The 23,203-nt window shown below is 41.3% G+C and overlaps 1 protein-coding gene across 1 annotated transcript in view; it reads right to left on the reverse strand.

The window, feature by feature from the left end:
* Positions 1 to 354: 354 nt before the first annotated feature.
* SORCS3 (sortilin related VPS10 domain containing receptor 3) overlaps positions 355 to 23,203 on the reverse strand; it is a 520,755-nt gene continuing 497,906 nt past the window's right edge. Inside the window, exons 21-27 of the mRNA XM_054690210.1 lie at positions 17,974 to 18,097; positions 16,541 to 16,653; positions 12,524 to 12,655; positions 10,763 to 10,862; positions 9,686 to 9,791; positions 4,081 to 4,241; positions 355 to 2,290 (exon numbers count right to left, since the gene is read on the reverse strand). Of these exons, the coding sequence (XP_054546185.1) occupies positions 2,226 to 2,290; positions 4,081 to 4,241; positions 9,686 to 9,791; positions 10,763 to 10,862; positions 12,524 to 12,655; positions 16,541 to 16,653; positions 17,974 to 18,097 (801 nt within the window). The 3' untranslated portion in view covers positions 355 to 2,225. The remainder of the gene's footprint in view (positions 2,291 to 4,080; positions 4,242 to 9,685; positions 9,792 to 10,762; positions 10,863 to 12,523; positions 12,656 to 16,540; positions 16,654 to 17,973; positions 18,098 to 23,203) is intronic.

Raw genomic sequence — 23,203 nt, forward strand, 5'->3', positions numbered from 1 at the left:
GCCAAAGCCTTAGAGAGAGACTGTTCTGCTGGTCTCACTGGAATCTATAATCCCCCGTTGGAAGAAAAAAAAACAAAAAACAAAACATGCTCTGGGTTGCTGCAGGTGTCACAATGATAGCAACTCATGGAGAAAAACTAAACCATGGAAGCCACATCAAAACCAGTTCAGGAGAGCTTGTCAACACTGATGGAGCTCAAACCACAGCCAGCCTGAAGACTCACAAACAAAATATCATCTTTTATAGCCACTTGGATTTTTTTTTTTTTTTTGCCATGTAGCATTATTGCAGCAATAGTTGACTGATAAGATAAACAAAGAACTGCCCAAAGAGAGAAATCTCAGCCAGGTGTATAACTTTGATGTACAAAAATACATTTATTTTCAACAATTTCAAAACCACTGTCTTTTTTTTTACAGTAGAAATATTCAAATGGAACAATAAAACCAAGAACAGTATATGTACATATACTGTATATATAGATATGACTCATGCATTTGTATTCCAGTGTTTAGTACAAGTATTGCAATTGTCTGCCCCATTTAACCCTTGAAACAAAAAAGCAGGATCTTCAGAAATTCTCCTAGTCCCAATCTATGCTGTAGCCAGTCAGATTTCTCTAGATCACACTCTCTCAGTGTCTCACAGAGCAGGCTGTGACCAATACCCCACATAAATTAATAGGTACAAAATTCAGCTTTCCTCCCATCTATATACATAGTACATCATTTTTAAAAATAAGTGAGCTCCTTCTGAGCCTGAAAATAAAAGTTGTGCATATAGCATGGTTTCCTGTGACTGTATTGATAAAACAGGTATGTGTCAATGTGTGAATGGATGGGGAGTTGGAAAGAAGACTGGCAAAGACAGCCTTAGAGGCAAGAACTAGCTGAAGAGAACCGTAGGTAGACATCTGACTCTAAAGAAGTTGTGTACATCTGATAAGCAAATAGCACAGCTTTGCTAAAATCATCTTTGACTAATATCAGCAAAGGCTACCCCCCTCGCTGGCCTGCAGGATCTGCCTGGACTTGTGAGTCCACAGATACCACCTTCCTGCCAACCTTTACCTCCTCCTACACCAAGAGGCTTAACCAGGCTTAACCTGGAGCCCAGAGGCCTTTTCTGAGCTAAGGACTGCTAACGAGTCCCCATGAGCATAACATATTTCCATGGAATCCAACCGGAAGACAGAATAATGGCCAATTTCTGATCCATCCCTGGCTTCTTGAAAAGGAACCTGCTTCTTAGACTGATACATATCCTCACGTTTTCCTTTTGGAGGAGAGCATGGTTTTCCCACCTGGGTCTCAGTTTGAAATCTCTAGTGGGCTTCCTCTTACAACTTCTTCTATGTCACCGATGAAACTAAGAGACCCCCATGTTCCCTGAGGTCACTGTCATTCTCCCTTCACCAGCTACACCAAAGAAGCCTCCCACTGTTCCCCTTTCTGTACATCAGTAGAAACCAGCTATGGTGTGGACATGGAGATGCAAGAGTTAAGTGTGACAGACAACTGCAGCACATCCAGAACCCAACACATCAAGCAGGTCTGGGGGTTGGTCAGCTCTGGGGGTGAGTGCATAAGCCGACACACACACACACGCACACACACACGCACATCTTTCTTTTTTCTGTTTTCTTTTTTACTAAACATTAAATTATTTCTTAGGAAATAAAAAGCTATTTACACTGTAACTATATACAATAAGCCATCTGCAGCCTCACTAAAGACATGCACGAGGCAGGGCCTCTCTCCTAGGTGTGCACGCTTCACTTCCTGCAGCTAAGATCATTCCCCACCAACCTACCTCCTGCAGATCTACTGGGATATAGTTTGGGGTTCAGGTATGTACGCCAAGGGGAGGTGTGGGTGATCTTGAGGGGATGAGAGGTGAATGAAAAGCCAACTCAATTTTAAAAATACAAAGAGAGACCACAAGAAAAAAGCCAGTCTTGGCACTATTGATGGCAGAAGAAAGCAAGAAGGCTATGGGCAGATGCATCTGTGCCCTTAGCAGAAAGACAGCTGTTTATTCTTTTGTCTCATTTTAATCAGCTAAGAATGCCTTTGCCTCCCAAAGCTAAGCATCTACCTGCTATTTTTGAAGGGGCCCTTAGTAAACAAAAGGTAAAAAAGACACTTTCATTTGTCCATAATTGTAATAGTAATCTTCAAAAATAAAAAGTCAGAAAGATGGTTGACCGTGTGGCTTGTTGGTATTAAACACTAGTGCAGTTGGGGATTTCCTTTGTGCTTTCGCTGTTTGCGATGGTGGCAATACCCCCTGTGGGAGAGAACACAGAGGGAGAGAAGATGTAATACATTCCTGAAGGGTGGTAGATACCAAGCCACCTTGAGCAAATGCTTCAGAGGCCTTGACTAGCCTGGGCACCTGGATATTCTCTCTTAGCTCACTGGTTCATGTCCCCTAGGTCTAAACTTTACTGCTCCCCACAACCACACATGAGGCCACAGCAAGGTGGTAGTGCCCTATGCTCTGTTCTGAACACCAAAGCGTCTGAGCACTTCCTATGTGGCAGGCACTGTGCTATTGATGTGTTCCCACCTCGTATCCCAACAACCTCAGCAGGTGGGCACCATCCCCCCATTGCATGTGGGGTGTGTGAGGCACAGAGGATTCACAGAGCTAGCAGACTGGCAGAGCAAGAATAATGGACCCAAGCTATATGAGGCCAGAGGTTGTTCCCTGTGATTATTAATAAGCAAGTAAAATGATTTTATTCATTGAGATAAAGAAAAAGGACAACAGTGGTGGGTCATGGGTAGCTGGCTTCGTCCCAAGCCCATCCTGACCTCTCAACATTCAATCAATCTACTTTTTGTTTTAATGGATCTTGATCTACCCTTTATTTTTATAGAAATGTTCTGTGTCTACACTATTAGGCCAGCCACATGTGTCTGGGAGCCCTTGAAATGAGGCTAGTGTGAAGAAGGAATTTAATTTAATTGCATTTTATTTATATTTTTACTTATTTAATTGGAAAAGTTCCCACACCATCACCCTTATATCCTTTGCCTCTTTCTTCTTCCTCCCTCCCTCTTAACCTCAGAAATCTCTCTTGATTAATGTACCCTAGTTTTTGTAGGTATTTCACTCCGTACAACTATTGCCATATAAATGGCCCATATTCCTTGTCTAATCATAGTTCCCTTGAACTCTTTCCACAGAATCTTCTTTTCTTATGACTGAGACATATTCCATAGTGTGGCTGTGCCACCACATCTTCCTGGTCCAGTCCTCTATGAGCAGGCCCTCGGTGTTTCCTTGTCCTAACTATGATACTAAGCACTGCAGACCATATCACTCTGTGAGCTGATGTTTTCACATTCTTTGGATAGATGCCCAAGTGTGGGGTCTCTGGGTTACATGTATTTCCATTTTTAATTTGTTAAGGTAGATCCAGATTGCTTTCCACATGGCTTCCCCGGTTTACATACTCGCCAATGATGTACTAGGGCTGATTCCTCTTTTTCTAAATCCTCTCTAGCACTTGTTGGGGTCTTTGGAACATGTGCTGTTCTCATAGATGGGAGGTGACCCATTTCATTGTGGTTTTGACCTACATTTCCCTTATTAAAAACAAGGATGAATATTTTCCACATATTCTACTGGCCTTCTGGATATCTTCTTTGGTGTGATGTCTGTTTCGATTTGCTGCAAATTTATTAATTGGGTTACTTGTTTTTCTATTGTTGAATTCTATGTTTTGTATTCTTGAACTTTATGATTTTTATATATCTTGGATATGAAACCTTTATGGGTTGTGTAATGTGTAAAGTTTTTTTCTCCCATTCAGTAGGATGTCTTTTTAATATACTTATATTTTCTTTTGCTACCTACTTTCAGTGCAAAAAAACAAAACAAAACAAAACAAAACTTCCCAATTGTGTATGGCTAGAGAAGGTGGAGAGACTTAAAAACATGATTATGTCACTGTAGTCAGCTGTTATCCCCCACCCTCCAGTCTGGTACATCTGCAGAAAGTCAAATACACAGTGGCCCTGTGTTTGGAAGACAGAGGCCCAGGAACCCAGCAGTGCCTGCACACATACCTATGACCCGGGTGTCCAGTTCTTTGTCCAGCAGTTCTTCAGGCTCAGTGAAGTCACTGAGTGTGATTTTGGGGGCATTTTCACTTTGGCTCACTGATCCAATCATCTCCTGCTCCTTGTCGTGTTGGACTTGAGCATAGATGTTAATCCAGGGGATTTTCCTACATGGGGCAGGAGTAAATTCAGAGTAAGTTCACAGGGCAAGCCAAATTTAAGCAATTGGGAGTCTTGGGTGGAGAGGGAGAAGGACGATACTATTAAGAGAACAGACCAATGTTAGAGAAAGGGACTGGTCAGCAGACACTGTGACCACGAGGACAAGGAACACGGGCCAGAGACCCAGATGCCCAGGGAGATGTAAGCCATTGGCCGCAGGGGAATGCACCTCCTTTGAGCTAAACAAGCATGCATGACAGAAGGGCAGCACTGCTGACAAGCTATGAACTAAAACCCACAAACCATTTATCTGCCACTAAGATGTTAAAGGGGCTGGATTTTGAGACACCTTTGGTTGCGCCATAGTAAAAGGACATCTCTTTCTAAGATTGCTTCAGTTTTTTCAGTTGGATTCTTTTACAAATAGTGAAGAAAACATAATCATTGCTATTGTTCTCAAACACCATCCAAAGGTCAAGTAACTTAAGTATTTGATAGTCAATTTCCTCATCTGTTCAATGGGCATAACAACAGCTTCCTTGTAGGATTGATGGAGGATGGAAACAGGATTAAGAGAAGCTAAATAACTTCCTCCAAAGATACCAACATAGCATTTTTGGGAACATAAGCCAGACAGACCTGGGGCTGGAAGAAAGGTCATGTTCACATTTAATCTTCTTGGAGAATTTATCTTCTGCCTGATCCTGTGCCAGCTTCTACAACCTCTGAGTTTGTCTCATTAAGTGCTTATCAAACTTGAATGTGTTTAAGTATCACCCAATATCCTCATTAAAATCCAGATTGTGAATCTAAAAGTCTGGACGGGGGGGCTGAAATTCTGCATTCCTGCCAGCATCAGATGCTGATGCTGCTGGTCTGGGGTCCAATCTGAGTTGCAAGATCCTAATATGTTAAACTTTTCCCCACCTTGAAGACTTGGCAGCTCCTTTCTCCTCTCTCTGTAATGTAGCTCCCTGCACTCTTCTAGGATGGTGTCCTTCTTATGCTCTGGGACTTAGCTTACATGTGATTCTGAGAGGTCTCCCTAGACCACCCAACTCTCCTGTACAAATATGGAGCACAGAATAGTGTCTATGAAGGAGGTAATAGGAGGTTGGTGCAGGCTGATGTGACAGGCAGGCTGAGGTGACAGGTTTCATCCACTAAAAGCCCCATGTGGACAAGGTCCCTGTTTTCTGTCTTCACCACCACACTGAACTTAGTACAGCATTTGTCACATGGTCTACATTCAGTATTTGCTGAATAAATTTATAAGAGGCCTCAAAGCCTATGTTATTTCTATGTAATTTATATACTATGTTCTCGAGCAAAAAACCACATTTTATCTTGGAATGTTATATTTAGAAGATAACTCCCTTACCACATTAAATGATGGGGAAGTAGGACTAAAAGTCCAGACATTTCCTAAAGCTGATTACTGGCACAGATGTTACTAAACTTGTGACATCTGATACCCACCCCTGTCCAGAACACTCTGCCCATGTCTAAAGGTGAATCACTGTGTTTTCCTAATGCCAACCAGTAGTCAGTGATATTTTTAAGCTGCTACATTCCTTTCCCTACGCCAACCCCCAAGGAGGCAGAATATGGAGTATTTGATAAGGTTTTCCTATAGCTAGTTCACAAAAACAAAAGTAAATTTAAAACATGTAATCATTTCTTTCTTTACTTAAGTTTCGATTTTTGTGCCTTAGCCACTGCTTTCCACACACTAAGAGAGGTGTCCCCTTGACTCCTAGGGGTCTAAACCAGATTAAGATAATTTACAAGAAGCTGAATAGATTCCATGTGAAGCCACAAATGGCAGGCTTTCTAAATGTGCAGGATTAAAAATTCATGCTGGCTCTTCCTTTCTTCTTATCTAAATAATAGAAAGGCAGCCTAACAACTTAGATTTCTTCTAATCATGAAAGTACATATTACTCACAGACACTGGGATCAACTGTAATATTTATTGGGTGCTTCAGGCAGTCAGCCCAAGTCTGTGCATTACAGAAAGGAACCAGAATCCACTGCCTCCCCTTTGCTGCCTTCCTAGTGACGCCTACGAATCTTGGCTGAATTTGCCCTTATAACAATTGTTCACTTTATTTCAATCTCTAAAACAGACTTCTTTTTTCAACATCTTAAAATAAATGGTTGGCAGGGAATAGGTTTTATGTTACAGTTTGCAGCATATTGAAAAAGTAGTCAAATTGCTCCAATTTCATAACACAAACACCTGTGTGACTGTTGAGACTATAATTCAAGAATAAACTTGATTTGTGCAGATAAGAAAGGTGGGAAATAAAGAAATTTGGAGTTATGTCTTGCACTACACATTCATATAAGTTTTTTATAAGATGCATAAACCCAAGTCAGTTATAAAAACTTCTGGTTTTATTTGTTTGTTCCAACAATGAGAATTGTTCGAAGCCCATGGGAAGAAATTTAGAGATAGCAAAGTAGGCTTTAGACTATGATGAAAGCCCCACTGAAGACAAAACTGTAAGAAGCATAAAAGCTCAAGTTTGTTGGATAATCAGCAAAGATCCAGTCTGTAACATAGAAAGATGGTCTTGTTAGAGTTTTTAGAAAATAAGAGTCATTTCATGGTGATTTTTAGTTATATTGCCTGAGACATCAGAAAAGAGCCAACATATCCAGAAACAAAGGGAAATATGAGAGACAGGGTGATATTAGCTAAAATGAAGTTTGGGGCTCACAGCTACTCTAGTCTCCTTCCCTTGTTACAAGTGATCACTTGGGACATGGGGGTATTTTAGTGCCTGGCATAGTCGTCACCCACTAAATGTCTGCTAAAGGAATGAATGTTTTAATCAGTTAATGCTGGTAACTACAGAGAGTGTGGGGCCTGAAAAATCAGTGATCTGGTAGTAGAAACAGAATTGCCCTTTCCCTAGAATATGCTATGTGTCTACTAGCCAGGTATAGCTATTTATATTTAACTCAATAAAAGTTAATCAAAACAAAGAATTCAGTGCCTCAGTCATATTAGTGGCTACTGTCTTGGACAATACAGATTAAGTAGCATTTTCATCTATTGGACAGTAATGGAAGAAGCGTAAGAGATTGAAAAATTAGGAATTAGAACTTGACCTTCACTTGCTAGTCAGTGAAGCATCCTCCAGGTATCTATCACCCAGGTTCAGGTGATGAGGGGGTAAAGGAGACCAAGGAAATAGATCACACAATAGGACCTTAACCAAAAGGAATGAGCATTGGAAGAACTTCCAGGAAAGTGGGCTAGAAAAGAAAAGGTAACTGGTGATTGGTTACTTTCTTTCTGTTGTTAATCCAGCTTGACTGGTGCTTATTTTCCCATAGATTTATTTACATGACTCATTGTTGGGGACATAGAAGGGTTGACTGATGTTTGAAGATAAGAGAAAGAATATTCAGAGATGTCTTACTTGGCCTGCACTCAATACTGAAGGTGGACACATTTAGAGATGTCTGTGTTAATAAGTTGACAGTCTATGGCATTTAGCAGCAAGTATAAGAACAGAAATCTCTGTGTTGCTGTGATTTGGAGCCACCTGGAGCAAATGCCTTTTTGCAGGACTTCTATTGGCCCTTATCCTCTGAAGCCATGGTTTGCTAGAAGCCAGCAGATGATCAACTTGGCTTAATTAATCCTTAAGCCCAGAAACCACAAGACTTGCCCACAATCAATTCCTTGGATTAATGAAACTGCCTTGCATGTAAGTGAACAATAAATGGGCACTGTCTTAACCAGGCTGTTTCTATGCTGAATCTCTGTTCTCTAACTCTGACACAAAGGGGTCCCCCTCTGCCCACTCTTCAAAGGGAATATGGGAAGACCATGTTTTGGTCCAAGAATATATGAGCTCACATACTGGTATATAAATCAACTGGGAAGGTTAATTTTAACTCTGTCCTTCTAGTGGGGGTTTTTGAAGAGTTTTGAAAGATTCCTGCTTTTTGGGTAATGCTGACATGAATATTGATTAAAACTATGCTTTTATGCTGAAGACATAGAGGGCAGTTCAGGGGTTAGGGCATGGTTGGGGGAAAGGATAAAGCACCTTTACAGAGAACTCTTTCAAAATCCCAAGGCATTGACTTTTGCACCTAGAAAGAGGTTCTAGATCCTCAAAAGTTATACTTTCAAGACTCATCTGGCAATAATTAATGGTACTTCCACTCTGCCCAAGTTTCCTAGGAAGCATGTCTTTATGACACTGATAGGATTTTTATGAACCTACCAAGTGGACATTGTGGACACAGCATGTTCTGTCTTATTTATAATAACTTACCATTGTTTATCAATATAGACCAGGTATTGCTATTATTATATTTAAACCACACAGGAAACCTATAAAGCAGTATTATCTTCCTCATATAAGAAATGAAGACATTAAGACTTAGAGAGCCTGGACCTCCACTGGTGGCGCAGCAGTTGAGCGCTGGGCTGTAAAGCTGCCCGCAGACTCTGCAGCACCGGTTCAATCCCCAGCCGCCAGCGCGAGGGTCCCACATGGCGTGCAGACCTCTCCTGCCGTACCCACTGCTCCCCTCAGCAGTGTATTTCATCAGTCTGCCTGTTCTGTTCCCCGCCCTGGCTCTGGTGAATTCTCTCATCCTCCTGCGCTTCTGGCTCTGGTGAATTCTCTCACCCTCCCACGCTTTTGTATAAATAAATTAATTAAAAAAAAATGACTTAGAGAGGCAAGTTTAACTGCCCAAGGTTACATACTAAAAGGTAAAATTAGGTCAAACTCAAGTTAAAATTGAGTTCATACTCTTAACCAGTATACCTCTTGCTGAAGTATAACCTTTTTTGAAACATGTACAGAATTAATGATATCATGTTTTTAAATAAATATCTTGTTAAAATATCCCTCTTGTGGCCTTCAAAAATATTTGTGAATACATGTAGAATTTAGTTTTCCTAATCAATTTCCCTTTAGAAACAGGAAAGAGAGGGAGGGGTTGAATATATTGTTAGCATGGAAATTTAAACAGATATTGGATAATGGCAATATGTGTGTGAGTGTGTTTGTGTGTGTGTGTCTATACACATTCACACCAGATTTCAGCAGCAATTTCTCTACTTAACCATACAGAATGGGTGACCAGCTACAGAAAAGGATCTGGATAATACTTAACACCTTACTTCAGAGATTTAGGTGAGGTTTCAAATTCTTTTTTACACTTCTCTCAAAGAGAATAAATTGATTTCACAGGTCATCCCTCATCTTCCTAACTCATTACACCTATCAAGTAGGTAGAGCTCATATTCCTAAACATGTATTTTCCTTGACTCTCAACTATTTCTGATATTCTCCAATGGCAAAAAGAGTTTCAAGGAGATTCCTACATATATTTGGAAACATGGGTTGTTAGAACAATCAGCTACCCCATGAATGCAGCCCAAGATCAAAGTTGAGTGATAGCAGCATACCTCTTAAACTTGTAGATCAGAAACACAGCCAGACCAACGAATACCACTGACAAGAGCATTAGCATGGCTGAGCTGCTGTGCCCAGCACTGGAGTCCACCAAGGGGGCTAGGAGCAAAAAAGAGATATGTTCACATGGAAGAAACTGGTTGGAGGGAGTGGCTACTGGAGGAGACCAGATGGTCTCTACATCCATACTCAGTCCCCAATCACTCTGCAAGCTCACTGAGCATGAGAAGCTGGGTAGCAATGAGAATGCCACCCCTGACCACTGCTTCTCAGGAAAGCAAACTCCTCTGCTCTGCTGGCGAACCTTACTATTGATGTTGACTAAGCAGTGTGTGTTCAGGTATAGGGGACAGAAGAAGAGCTCAGATGTTCTTTCTCTAAGGCAGCCTGAGTACCTGTCAGCATGATGATAGGTGGCCCATTGGGAACTCTGGGTTAATGCTGATGCAATGTTTCAATCTCTTCCTGGAACTGTGGGGAAAGACACTGCTGGGGGACACATTTGGAACAGTGGCATCTAACATTCTGATACTAAATGATCAAATAGGTTTTCCCAGAGAACCAGTACTGGATCCAGCAGGACATGCCTTTTTATTCCTTTCTCAAATCAACCAACTACCTGAGAATGCCTGCCTGCTCCTACATAGATTTACAATTATAAATTGAAGGGAGTTTAAGGTTGTCTGGTCGGGTCTCCCAACCAAGATTTACGGAATCTGAGAATGGTAGAAATTAAGAGAGTCTGACAACTATTTAATATAATCCCAACTATTACAGATTTAAAAATTAAAAAGTCAAGACCCAAAGAAATTTTAGCTTTTCCCCAAGATCACCAGGGACTACATAGAAAGCCATTCTAAGGAAGTCTTCCTGCCAACTAAGGGCAAAGTCCTTAGAAAGATGTGATTAGCGTGATGTGATTGATGCTTCTGAACCACCACAACACAATACTGCTGCCATAACAGCTTCTCTCAGGCATTCAAGAAGGGTTGGTGGTTATTCCCTCCCTCTTCTCTCCAGGATTACAGATCACCAAGTCCATTTCCTCCCGAATCCTTGCAGTCACTCACCTAATGTCAGCTGGGTGACATACACAATGACTTGAACCCCTGGCTTCAGCTCGAACTGTACCAAGTTTTGGTTTAGAGCATTAAACAGCATCTCTACGATCTGGAGGGAAAAGAAGAGAGAGAGAGAGATTGGAAGGGAAGACATGATGTGTGGCAATCTCCCTTGTGGTGTAAGAAACAAAGGTCAGTGGGCAAAAGATGACCGTGCTCAGTCTGAGGATGGGGTATTAGTGTCTTTTTATCAGCTGAGGTCTCACAGCCTTTGGGTCCCTGGGAAGCCAAGGAAACAGGTGGTATTATCTGCTGATCCAGGAGGGAGAGGGTGAGACAGAAAAGGGGTGTCCAAAGTCACCTAGTAAAGTCAAGTTGGTAACTGACATAGATGTTTTATTCAACTCCGAGTTCACAGCTCTTTCATCCACGACTTTATAATTTACCATAGAAAGACCTGTTGTGGGTTCCAGTGTAAGCAATCAAGCCATCATTAGTCCTTTAATCTTATCAATTGATACACAAAGGTTAGTGAGGCCCTGCCAGTCCTCTGCTTGCTCTCCCAGAGACAATGGGAGGCAAACTCCAAAGCAGAAGCTGTTTCCTTTTTTATGGGATAATTTTTCCTCTTTACTTTTCCCCAGCAAGTCTTAGAACACATAACATCGATTTAATCACTCCGTAATTCCCACATGAAAGCTAAGGCAGACTTAGGCTGTTGTCCCTAACTCTTATCTCGCTGTACGAGCCTTAATATCACAGCTGCTATTCATCACGTTAATTACCTATTTATCTAAATGGATGGATATTGTAGCTTCCAAATATAGTTCACACATGCCACTTGCTATTTCAGAATAAAGAGGTCTTGTAAAAGTGATGTATGCATTGAAAGGCTGAATTTATTTCTGGCCAACTTCAATATGCAACCCAGCCATGCACAGATCTGCTTCGTTTCCCAGAGAAGCTGGCTGTGCTGGCACCTATGGTGTGGATGGACATGGGGGGCAGGTGGCAGCCAGGTGAGTAGCAGAGGGACACTGGGAAGACATCTGTACAATGACAACCTTACATGGGAGCAAGTGTATTTAATGCTTGTGGATTTCTAGCAGATTCATTCTCACTAATTTCTACTTCTGACTTAGCATCAGGGGGTGGGGGTGGAGTGAGCGCACCAATTAAGTCCCTGGGAGGAGCAGATTGTGACAGAGGGAGGAACAGAGGCTCTGTCCTCTCCTCTACTTCTGAGATAGTATGCAGATCCTACAAACCAAATCCCCTTGTGCTAAAGACAGTAAATCACAACCCCTTTCGGAAATGCTGCTTCCTCAGTCAAAGCAAGGCGAGATAATCCATCTCTCTCCAAAGAAAGACGATGTTTCAAAGCAGTTCATTATATCCCCAGTAGCAGAACTTACAGTGAGTAGGATCTTTAAATACAAGAAGCACATTGGCCCAGAAACAGATGGGGACACTCACATTCCACCCTTCCTTGGCCCCCATGACAAGACATTGGGTGGGAGGCCCGAGCACGTGGTGGAGACACCAATGCTGGAATGAATGGTGCCAGGGGTGCCCTTTTGTCTGTGTGGCTGAATGCTCCTGTCTGTGCAAGCCTGTGTGTGTTCCGGGTGAGGCAAAGTGTCTTCAGAGCCTGAGCGTTGGATCAAGAAAGGTGAGTTGATGGGCTGTGGGGACAGCTGCCTCCCCTTTGGGTTGGTAGTAAAATGTGAGGTGTGGACAAGCATCCTAGCCATGTGTTCTTATACATACTTGTTCTAGGTCCCCTTCATTGCCTTTCCTCCTCTCTGTCAGGTTCTTGGGGGGCAGGATGAAGAGCTCTGCAGAAGTGGGGAGGCCAGGGAACACGGCAACGAGGATCTGGTCTTCTGGGACACTGGTTACCTGCAAAGATGTTTAGAAGAAAAAGTGAGGCCCTGGAGGAGCCAGACCTCCCCAGCTCCATAAGGAGCAGACTGTGCAGGTATAAGGCTGTTTTTGAAGGAGGAGACTGTGCAGGAATAAGGCTGTTTTTGAAGGAGGAGACTGTGCAGGAATAAGGCTGTTTTTGAAGAAGGAGACTGTGCAGGAATAAGGCTGTTTTCAAAGTGCATCATTTCAGAGATAGGTTCCAAAGACACCAAGGTTTTCTTTTACTTTCCCCCTAGAAACTGCCAGATAAAGAATTAGTTCCACTATGTCCTCTGTTCCTATATACATTTTCCCTGAAACTAAAATACTAATACAAATGATGTTCAAAATACTGCCTGCTGGGAACATTTGCAAAAGTCCCTCCCATATTATCCTTTTTTTTTTTTTTTTCTCCCCTGCACTAAAAGGACTAGAGCTTCTGGCTAAAACATAAACAGACTGGCTGCAAATGAAGAGTAAAAAGTTATAAACAAACATGGGAAAATGAAAATTTTGGAAAAAAAGTAAATCAGCACTTGTTTTTATTTAGTAAAGCAGAACTTTAAAAAAATTAAAAACAGCTAATATTGGTGAGCCTTTAGTTAAGGGGTTCCCTCATTTGTTGCTGGCAGCACTGAAAATTGAAACATATTGCCAATTTGTTTTCCAAAAGATTTTAAGGCCACGAAATTATTTATACCCTTCACTGGGTAACTGCAACTTTGGGAATTTGTACTTAAGAAATGATCCAAAATATAGGAAGAGTTGTGTGTAGGAAGAAACATCATTTTATAACAGCAAGTAAATTATAAAAAACTCAAATATTTAAAAAAATTTAAAAAATAATGGCGTCATCACTGGAAAGAATGGTATTCTGCCATTAAGATGATAATCAGTACAAGGAACCAACAAGGATAAACACTATACTCATCCATTTCTTTGGTTATAACTCTATAAAAATACAAATGTACAGAAGTAAAAAATCAAACACTAAAAGCTGTATTAAGATGCTGAATTTTCCTGTTCCGAAATGTGTAGTAGAAGGATTTTACTGCATTTGGACAAAAACTAAAATAAGCTTCAATTGAAAGGCAAATTCCCAAAGAAAACAAAACTTCTGAGTTCTCCCCCTGCAAAGACCTAAGTTCCAAAGACACCCAGGATTATTCTTTCCTATTTATCTCCTGAAGGTCTTTTATCCAGACCAACACCTTCTCCTCTGCTAATCCAAATATGATATATAAGTTTTGATCTGGCTCAAATTTCCACCTCCTCCAAGCATTCTCCCCTGACTTGAGCCTCCCCCTCAGCCTCTCATCCCCAAGCACTGCCAGGTTAGTAAGCACAGCACATTTCAGGGTCACAGTGGATATGAGGTATACCTGGCAGGTATAATATTTTCTCAGATAAGTTATTTTCTATATTCAGCCAGATGTTTCTGGGGTTCTTTGTGGCTCCCTCACTTTTCTAAAGATGCCTGATAGGGAGTAGTGGCTGAATACAGTGACTGAGCAGGAATGGAGAGCTTAGTTGTTTCCCATTTGCTCAGCTCTGATTCCTATTTGGAACTCAGCTAGCAGATGAGTTAACTCCCACAGATGTGATCAAAGTGAGAGCACCAACTTAGAGAGAACTAGCAAGCAACAGTCAGAACCCCAGGAAGTCCATCTAGCAGGGAGGATTCCCAAGGAACTTGAGGCAGGGTTATCTTAACATCCTGCTGGCAGGCATGACCCTGAGAAGCCAGAAGTCTTGATGCCAAATCCATGGGGCAAGGAGACTTAATCCCACCAGCTAGAGGAAGTGAGTCTCCAGAGACCGGACTGAGGAGCAAAATGCAGGGAAATCACCCAATGGGTGAAGAAGACATGGCTTATTGGTTCCAAGACTGGTGCAAGCCTTTGTCCCAGAGAATAGTGGTCTCAGGAGTGTCTGTTAGGGGCACTGAAGAGACCATGGAAAAGTGTGTCTGCACATGCACCTTGGTGAGGCTGAAGACATATGATCTGAGTCAGAGCATCACATACCTTAGCACAACTTTCTAGAATACCCCACATTTAGAAAACTGGGAAAGGTTGTCTGGAGAATAATTTGATTGCCTAGATTCACTTAATCCTGTCCAAAAGTACATACGACAGTTAGGTTCTCATGATTTAAGTCTAATCATAAACTATCATGGCTGATTATTAATACTGCTATTATCATTACTACATTATTGATTTAAAAGCTAATATGGTTTTAATTAATATGATTATAAAATACAATACAATTCTGGATTTTCACACTGAAAGACATGTAAGAACAGTCTCATTTTTATCTCCTTGTAAAAAAGGTTGGAGATGAAGGTCATCTTGCAGACAATTCCCCACAAAGTGGTTCTTACACCATCTTCTCTCAAGCTCTTTTCTTCATGTCAGCTCCTCCTCCACATCCTTCTCTGGATCTGGGGGCATCTCAGAACCAGCACAGCCTCAGTTCTCATGTCTATACCACCACCAGGAACTTCCACTTGACGTTCAGATCCGTATTTTGAACACTCTTGGTTTATCTTCACCCAATTGTTTCTCATGTGCTCCAAATTCATATTGAAAATCAGATCATTACTGTCCCCCATGACTGTTTCTGCTATAGAACCACCATCTCGATTAATGACAAGACCACTGTTTGCCAAATCTTACCATGAGAATGCTTTTCTCTCTCTCTCATCCACACTAAGTTAATCACCAATTCTATTGTTCAACTTCCTAAGTAACCTTTGAATCTTTTCTCTTTGGGTTCTTATTTTCTCTGGCCTAGATAATTAGCACTTTAATGGATTATCTTTTGTGAAATCCCCCCCCCCATCCACTTCCTACCTCAGCAGCCCATCTTCTCTGTGTTGCCACTAGAATGGGTGTCCGAAATACAAAAATGACCATCAGCACTTTGCTCTTAAGCAAACAATACTTTTCAGTTTCCAGTGCATACCAGATGTGTCTTTAGCTTCTCAGATCCTCACAATCTGCTCTAACACCACCCAAGCTCAATGTTAGCCATGCTTCCCTTACCAACTGTAGACGAGCTTCAAGCATCACTGGGAAACATGCTGGACTATTTCAATAGTCCACGGCTAATGCATCCTGCTCTTTCCATCTGAAAGATACCATCCTCTCTCTGTCGATTTGTTAATTACTACTTATCCTTTAAAACAGTATTCAAATGTTGCTGCCAAAGACCATTCTACCAGTTTACAAGTATTTATTGAAATACACATCTGCTAAGCTTGTACTTTCCTAGATAGAGTGAACCACACCTTTCCCATGTTCTTCTGAAATACAGGCATGCCTCACTGTGAACTACTGTGCATGGCTTATCTCTACATTGGAACTGATTGTGCAGATATGTCATTATATTCCAGTACCTAGCGCTGAAAAAAATCAACTTTTTCTAAGGCAAAAGGGACCTTGGGTTCATGCTATCACCCTGACAACATGTTGTTTCCTGATCTTCATCCTTCTGGTTGACATCATGGCCAGAGGTAGGCTTGTGAGACTGAATGTTGAAACACCCTGGGTGGGCAAAGAACAGGTCAAGTGGATGATGTGAGATAAACTCAGTAAGTGGGCTCTTCACTAGTTCATTAAGGATTGAGCTCCCATCTTAGAAAACCTGAGCATAAGGATAAGGCCAATTTCAATCCTCAAACAACACTGTTCCCCTCTCCCACACCCCCTTCATTTTCCTTTACTCCCTCCATTCTTCTTTTTGCTCTTTTTAACAGAGAGATGATCCTGATCAATGTGGAGTCGTGGGGTTAAAACACTGATATGTATTCTGAGCCCCACCATCTGGTTCTTTTGTTTATTCACAAACATTTAAGCAAAAATGAAGTCAACTTACTTTAACCAAAGCTCGTTTGATGACATTGCCAATATCGAGCCTCCACTCGGGGATGTCCGGGTTGTGGTAATCCAGGTTAGGAGAGAATGATAAGAGCTGGGACTGGAAATATTCTGCGAGAGGAGAGAAGGTCTGCTAGGCAAGGGACTGAGAATCATGGCGTTTATGGAAAGGGTCTAGACTCTCATGTGGTCTCAGCTGAAATTCCCTGTTTTCCGCCTGTTTCTTGGCTTCTGAGAGAAGGCAGGATTTGGTGACTAGAAGTAGCTTCATTCATGCTCCTATCATTTTTATTAGTTCCTGAGATCTGAAGCCTTTCTCCTGGTAAAATAATACTGTGTGAAAGCCCAGAAGGAGACTTTTACTACTCCAGGTGCTCTCATGAAGGGCCACTAATAAAGCACTAACAAGTTGGACTTGGTTGGTGTAAAACACTTTAACATGCCCTCCCCTCCACTCCTTTGTTCATTAAGGGGATGAACACTGCCTTGGGGGATTAAAAAGTGGGCTGAAACTCTCTAGGATGTGGCTAATGTTGATTTCTTGATCCGGCTGGTTGGTACACAGGTCCATTCATTTGGTAGTAATTCATGAAACTGAACACTCAAGATCTGTGTACTTTTATATATTAAATTTACACTTCTAAAAATTTTGACTTAAAAAAAATCTTCCAGGTGCCCAATCAGAGAGTCTGAGTTGCAAGTTTGCAGAAGGGGAGAGAATCCTCATGAAGAGAGGTGGGAGAAGTATGGTCTGACCCAGAGGATCATATACCTCAGTACAATTTTCTAGAAAATCCCAGATATGGTGGTTGTTATTGGTGGCCTAGGAGAGATTGTGTGGGATGGCTGTAGAAGCATAATTTGATTTAAAGTAAGTTTGGCAGTTAGGGATGGTTCTCCATGATCAAGAATGGAGTAGTGGCCCGGTTACTTGCCTTGCTCTAGATCTTACATTCTTAGCTTTATTCTGGAACCTTTGCAGCTAATGATGTTAGAATCTCCAACAATCAAGAACACTCATCGGTTATGTGTAGTTCATCTCAGTATATGATTTATGAATCCTGCAAAAAAGGGACCAAAACTCTTCCAGCTTTTGACACCACTGGTCCTCATCAACATAAAGAATGAGTTTGCATGTATGTTAGAGATACCTCAGCAGGATATCAGCTCTCACTGCTTTAAAGGTGGCCCTTTCAGATCATCATCCCTTTAATCTATGAGACACATCTAATGGGAACAACTCACAAAAGACAACAAATATCTGTCAGCTACTTTTCTTAAAACCTCAATCTCTAGCCAGGGAAAAGTCACAAATTAGGACTGGATACATCTTCTGCACTTACATCTTCTAATGGCTTGGGAAAGTCAGCAATTGCTGCCAGGGTGGATGCAGGAGATGGGCCGGGCAGCGGGATCATTTTTAGGACTTACCATGAACTGCAATGTCCTTTGTGTCCTGGATAAGTGCATTCCCTGCAGCCACCTGCACTGTGATAGTGTTGGTTCCCTCTGCAAGGAATGTGAAAGAAATGCTGCTGTCCAAGGTGATGAGGGGCTAAAAGGAGAGAATCAGAAATACCCATTTAGTCATCTGTGAGATATCAGGTTTCCTCTTTTCCCATAAATCTCACACAGTTATTTGCATTTGCATATCCCTAACGGATCTGGATTTATAAAAGGAAAAATATGACTTTACACAACTTCCTCACTATGACTATATCCAGTATCCAGGAAGTTTTACTATATTTGAAATACCCTGTAAAATGTAATCCTGAGAGAAGATTGGGCATCCTGGATTTTGTATGCCATTCTGTTCCTTTTCCTGGAGCAAAGCAGCAGCAGCTTTTATAACCTTCTCCTGTAGGCTTGGGGACTAGATCATTTCCCTTCTGTGCCAATATTCCGTCACTTACATTTTCATCCTGTATTCCATTGGGATGTAAGACCTTTCAAAGACCCATCAGAGCAATGATCACATTTTGATTTCTTCTGTAGCACTTACCCTTATCACCTTACATCAGATGATGTCAGTTGGAAATATGGTATATAGTTGGGCTTTTGTTTTATTGTATCTGCATTTTCCAATGCAAGGCATTTCTAACATTTTTAATTGGCTGAAAATATCTAAATATGCATTTCTCTGATCTTTTCTAGTTTATTTTCCTGATCTTATCTAGCAGATAGAGACACCCCAAGCATAAAAAGGGAAACAAAATAATTGTAATTTTTTCTAGAAATTAGAATCTTGATAAAAGCTGAAAGAAGAGTAAAGGGAGAGAAAGAACGGCTAATGCTTAGGGTGAAGAGTCCTTATTCTATCATCATCTTAAAGCCCATGCCCTCTCAAGCCCTCTACAGTTTGTAAGGTAAGACAGCAGAAGGAGTTTGTTCTAAGGAAGTTCACAAAGAGACGTTGCGAAAGCAGATGAGCAGACTCCCTCCCTTGGAGTCAGGACTACACGGGACAGAGTGACAATGCAGTTGGTGTGGGTGTCTAGCCAGTGCCCACCCCAGCACCCCTGGACTCTTAACATGACCTGGTATGTGCACAAGATCCCACAGAGCTCAGAGAGGCAGCTTCCAGCCAGTGTCACTGCCACAAGCTTGGAATTCTTTGCTAGTTCAGAATGTTCAACTTCACTTCTGAAACAATAATTTGATTTTGTCTCCTTTAAAATGCTATGCTCTATCTTATTGTCAGACTGATGGCTGGAGTTGTGAAGGGTTAGAGGAATGGCCCTTAGCTTCTGATCCTTTCTTCTCTGTTTGCTAAATGAAAGAAAGACGTGAAAATGGAAAGAGATATACTCTTGCCCTTAATTAAAGATAAACTGTGAGTTCCAGTATTCTTCTCCTTACTTATGGTACAGTTGTTTCAGGGAAGGCTGAGGGGCACCCAGAGACTCCCAAACCTGCCTGCTATAAGTGGTTCTGCTATTTGCCACATCAAGACAAAACATACTCTACTGCATATGACCTTCAATGGAAAGGAAAATTAATACAATTGGTGTGCAATAGAGAGAAGGGTAAAAAAATAGTTAAAATTCTTTCCCCATGAAGGACCCAAAGTTACCCATCCCCGTGTGGGTAAATGTCCAAACAAACAGGAATGGCCCAAAGCAGGACCACGCCACAAGTCTAAGGCAACTTCTATGGGGACCCATAGAATAAGGGCAGAAGAAGCCAGACAAGGCTGGAAGGAAAAGAGCAAACTCAACATCAAGATAAAGGCTTCCATTGCCAGCCTCCCTACCAGTCTCTCACCTATGTCTGTTTCAAGTGTCTCCTTCCATGTCCCCCAAGTCCCTGTTATAAGACCAAGGCCTGGAAACAAGAGCAGCTTCTTCACATGTCTCTGCTCCGTGTTCCTCCTTCAGGTCTTCTCCTTGCTCTCACTTCCTTTCTCCAGTTTTCTCTCACTTCTCCCCCCTTGGTCAGCTCCACCCTTCCTTGAGTGAGGCAAGAAACCTGGAACTACCCCTTTCCATGGGGATTCCCCCCTGTTACTCTGTGATGGCACACACAGGGCATCAGCTTCTGGATTAAACAACAGATGAGGTGCAGTAGTTTTTGTGATGCACATCAACTCCAATGGGCCAGGAGTGACTGGTGAATGTACTGTGTTGAGAAGGAAGTTGGAGTTAAGTTGGGCTCAGCCTAACCATATTGGCCATGGCCATGGACTGAGGAAATGACAGCACATGTGCCAGTGAGCCACCTCTCTGGGAGAGATGAAGAACAGAGACTTGGACTCTGGCTCTTACTATTTTAATGAATGACCTTGGGCAAAGTTCATTCTCAGCTGAGCAGTAAGTACTTTACTAATTAAATTAAGGGCTCAGGTTAGAAGAGCTGTGAGGACTCATTCAGCAATCAGAATTCAAAGGATGGATGAATGGCTTTAGGCAAACTCTATAGTTCCTACTGGTCAACATGTTAGGTCTTATCTGTCAGAACACCTTCAATTGCTTCAGTCCCTTAGTCATATACTTTGAAAGGAAAATGAGCCACCTCTAGAGAACCAAAAAATTGGCTAAATTTTCTTTAAAATTATAATATCAAATATTATGAGGAGGTAGAGTGACTGGAAATCTCATACATTTTTGATAGGATATAAAATGGTATAATCACTTAAGAGAAAGTTCAGTTTTATAAGAAACCACATTATTTTCCCCAAAGTAATTGTAGCATCTTACATTTTATGACTTAACAATTGCAGTCCTAAGTATTTAGTCAAGAGAAAAGACAACATATGTCCATAAACAAATAAATGTTCATAGCAACTTATTCATAAAAGCCCCAAACAATAAACATTCCAAGAATTCATCAATAGGAAGATGAATAAACAAACCACGGTATGTTCATACAGTGAACATAAAAAGAACAAATACTGATATACACAACAGTATGGATGAGCCCCAAAACCATAAGAAGTAAAAGAAGCTTTATACAAGAGAATCTATGTGGTGTAGTTACATTTATATGAATTTCTACATGCAAAGAAAATCATCCTATACATTCCTCTGGATTTTTCTAGGCTGGCAAACAATGAAAAAAGCATAACAGATTCATAAGAGAAAAAAAATATTATGTTTATTTCTTGCATTCATGGGAAAGACCCATTATAACTAGTTAACTCATTCATATGGCTTCAGATGTCATTTAAAATAACTTAGCTAAGACAGAAGGATTTTTTTGGGGGGTGGGGTAAAAAGGCAAGGTTAGGGATGTTACAGGGAAGGCACAGTAGACAAAAGTATGCAAATTTAAATTCTACCTTCTTCTTTGAAAATAAATGAGACTAGGTCTTCCTACATGCCCTTCCAGAAGTTTGCATGGAGATATCTTATTAAAGGCAACCTCCACCCAGCCTTCAGAGCCCTTCCCATGAAATCAACCATTTGCCAAAAAGATATATTTGGGGGCAATAGATTTATGATGGAAAAAATAGAGAGTGGCTGGTTCAGGGGAGAAGGGGTGGGAAATGACTGAGAAGATTCATGGGTGATCTTCTGGGAGGGGAGGGATGTAAAATCATGTATCTTGACCCAACTTTGGGTAATTCAGAGCATAAACACTTCATGTTTGTGCATTTTATTGTTGATTTATATCCTGGTAGGGGGAAAGGGTAAACATATATTGAATCTAATTAATGATCTTCAAGCTAAAACATCTAGGACAAAATATATTAAGAGTATGGATCAAGAAAGAAAATTCTGTGTTTTTTTTTTTTTTTTTTTTTTTGCTCTGTTGAAAAATATCTATCTCCACCCTGCTAGAGCCACCTCCAAAGCTTAAAGTCAGTAGAACAATGATTCTTGTTCACCATGAAGAACCCAAGACTAGAAGCAAAGGGATGTCAGGAAAATTCATAGACACAGTGAGCCCTGCCACTGTCTGCAAAATGTACAAACACAAGAAGCAGGAGACAACAGCATGACCAGACTTGTGTTTACAGGGGCACTTTTAGGCTGAGAGATTCAAAGAGTCTTTGTTCCTTCCATCTTCCCAAACACAAATAGCCTGACAGAATTCACTTTGTCAGATGAAGGGATACTCTACTCTGAACATTGTCCCTCCTTTATCAATGAACTGTCTATTAGAAATCAATCTCCCTTAATTAGATGAACATGTTAGATTTTTTTAAAGATTTATTTATTTATTTATACAAGCACTGGGTACAGTCAGAAGTTCAGGAGGGTGAGAGGATTCACCAGAGCCAGAGTGGGGAACAGAGCAGGCAGACTGACGAAGTACACTGCTGAGGGGAGCAGCGGGGGCGGCAGGAGAGGTCTGTGCACCATGTGGGACCCTCTCTGGGAGGCTGGGGACTGAACCAGTGCTGCAGAGGCTGTGGGCAGCTTCGCGGCCCAGCGCTCAACTGCTGCGCCACCAGGGGAGGCCCTGAACATGTTAGATATTAACTATATATCTTCTTTCCACTGTTAAGAAAGAAAAATAATCATACCTTCTTTCTGGGTATGTAACTTATTTATATAAACCAAGGCTGAAAACTCTGAGGGGGGAGGGCAGTTACTCATTCAAACCCAATTTATTCAGTATAGTTTTGAATAATCTCTTTAATAACTTTATTTTTACTAAATTTTAAGTTAGCTTCACAATAGTGATTATTTCAGTTGAGAAGTGACATATTTACTTTGAAATTAATGAAAGAATCAACAGAGGAATTAGACAGAAGGATGGACAGATAAATAGACATAAGCCACCATAGTAAAAGTTAATGGAAGATTACAGGTGGCGGGAACACTGATGTTCACTGTGAAATCATTTCAAATTTAGTGTATGTTTGAAGTTTTCCATAATAAAACATTGGAGATAAATATAAAGGAAAAGTCAATTTTTAAAAATTTTTCTTGGTTCCATGAATTATCTTGACTATGATTTCTCGCCTGTGATGTTACATCGTCCTTCCGCCTGGCTCACTGCCCTGGCCACCTCTCACTGCCAGGCACTTTCTCCCCTTTTTAACAGTCATCTCACCAGGGAAGCTTCAGCCCTTCCAAGACACCTTCTTTTGCTCTCTGTGCTCTAGGTGGTCCCTCTCCTTCCTCTGCACACTCTAGTCTTCCTCTCAGGTGTGAGTGGCGTGCTGAGCAATGACATCTCCTTCCAACAATTCTTCCATCCTAGCAGATTAGAG

Source organism: Talpa occidentalis, unplaced genomic scaffold, assembly GCF_014898055.3.
Source record: "Talpa occidentalis isolate TD23 unplaced genomic scaffold, MPIMG_talOcc4v2.1 talOcc4.8, whole genome shotgun sequence".
NCBI lineage: Eukaryota > Metazoa > Chordata > Mammalia > Eulipotyphla > Talpidae > Talpa > Talpa occidentalis.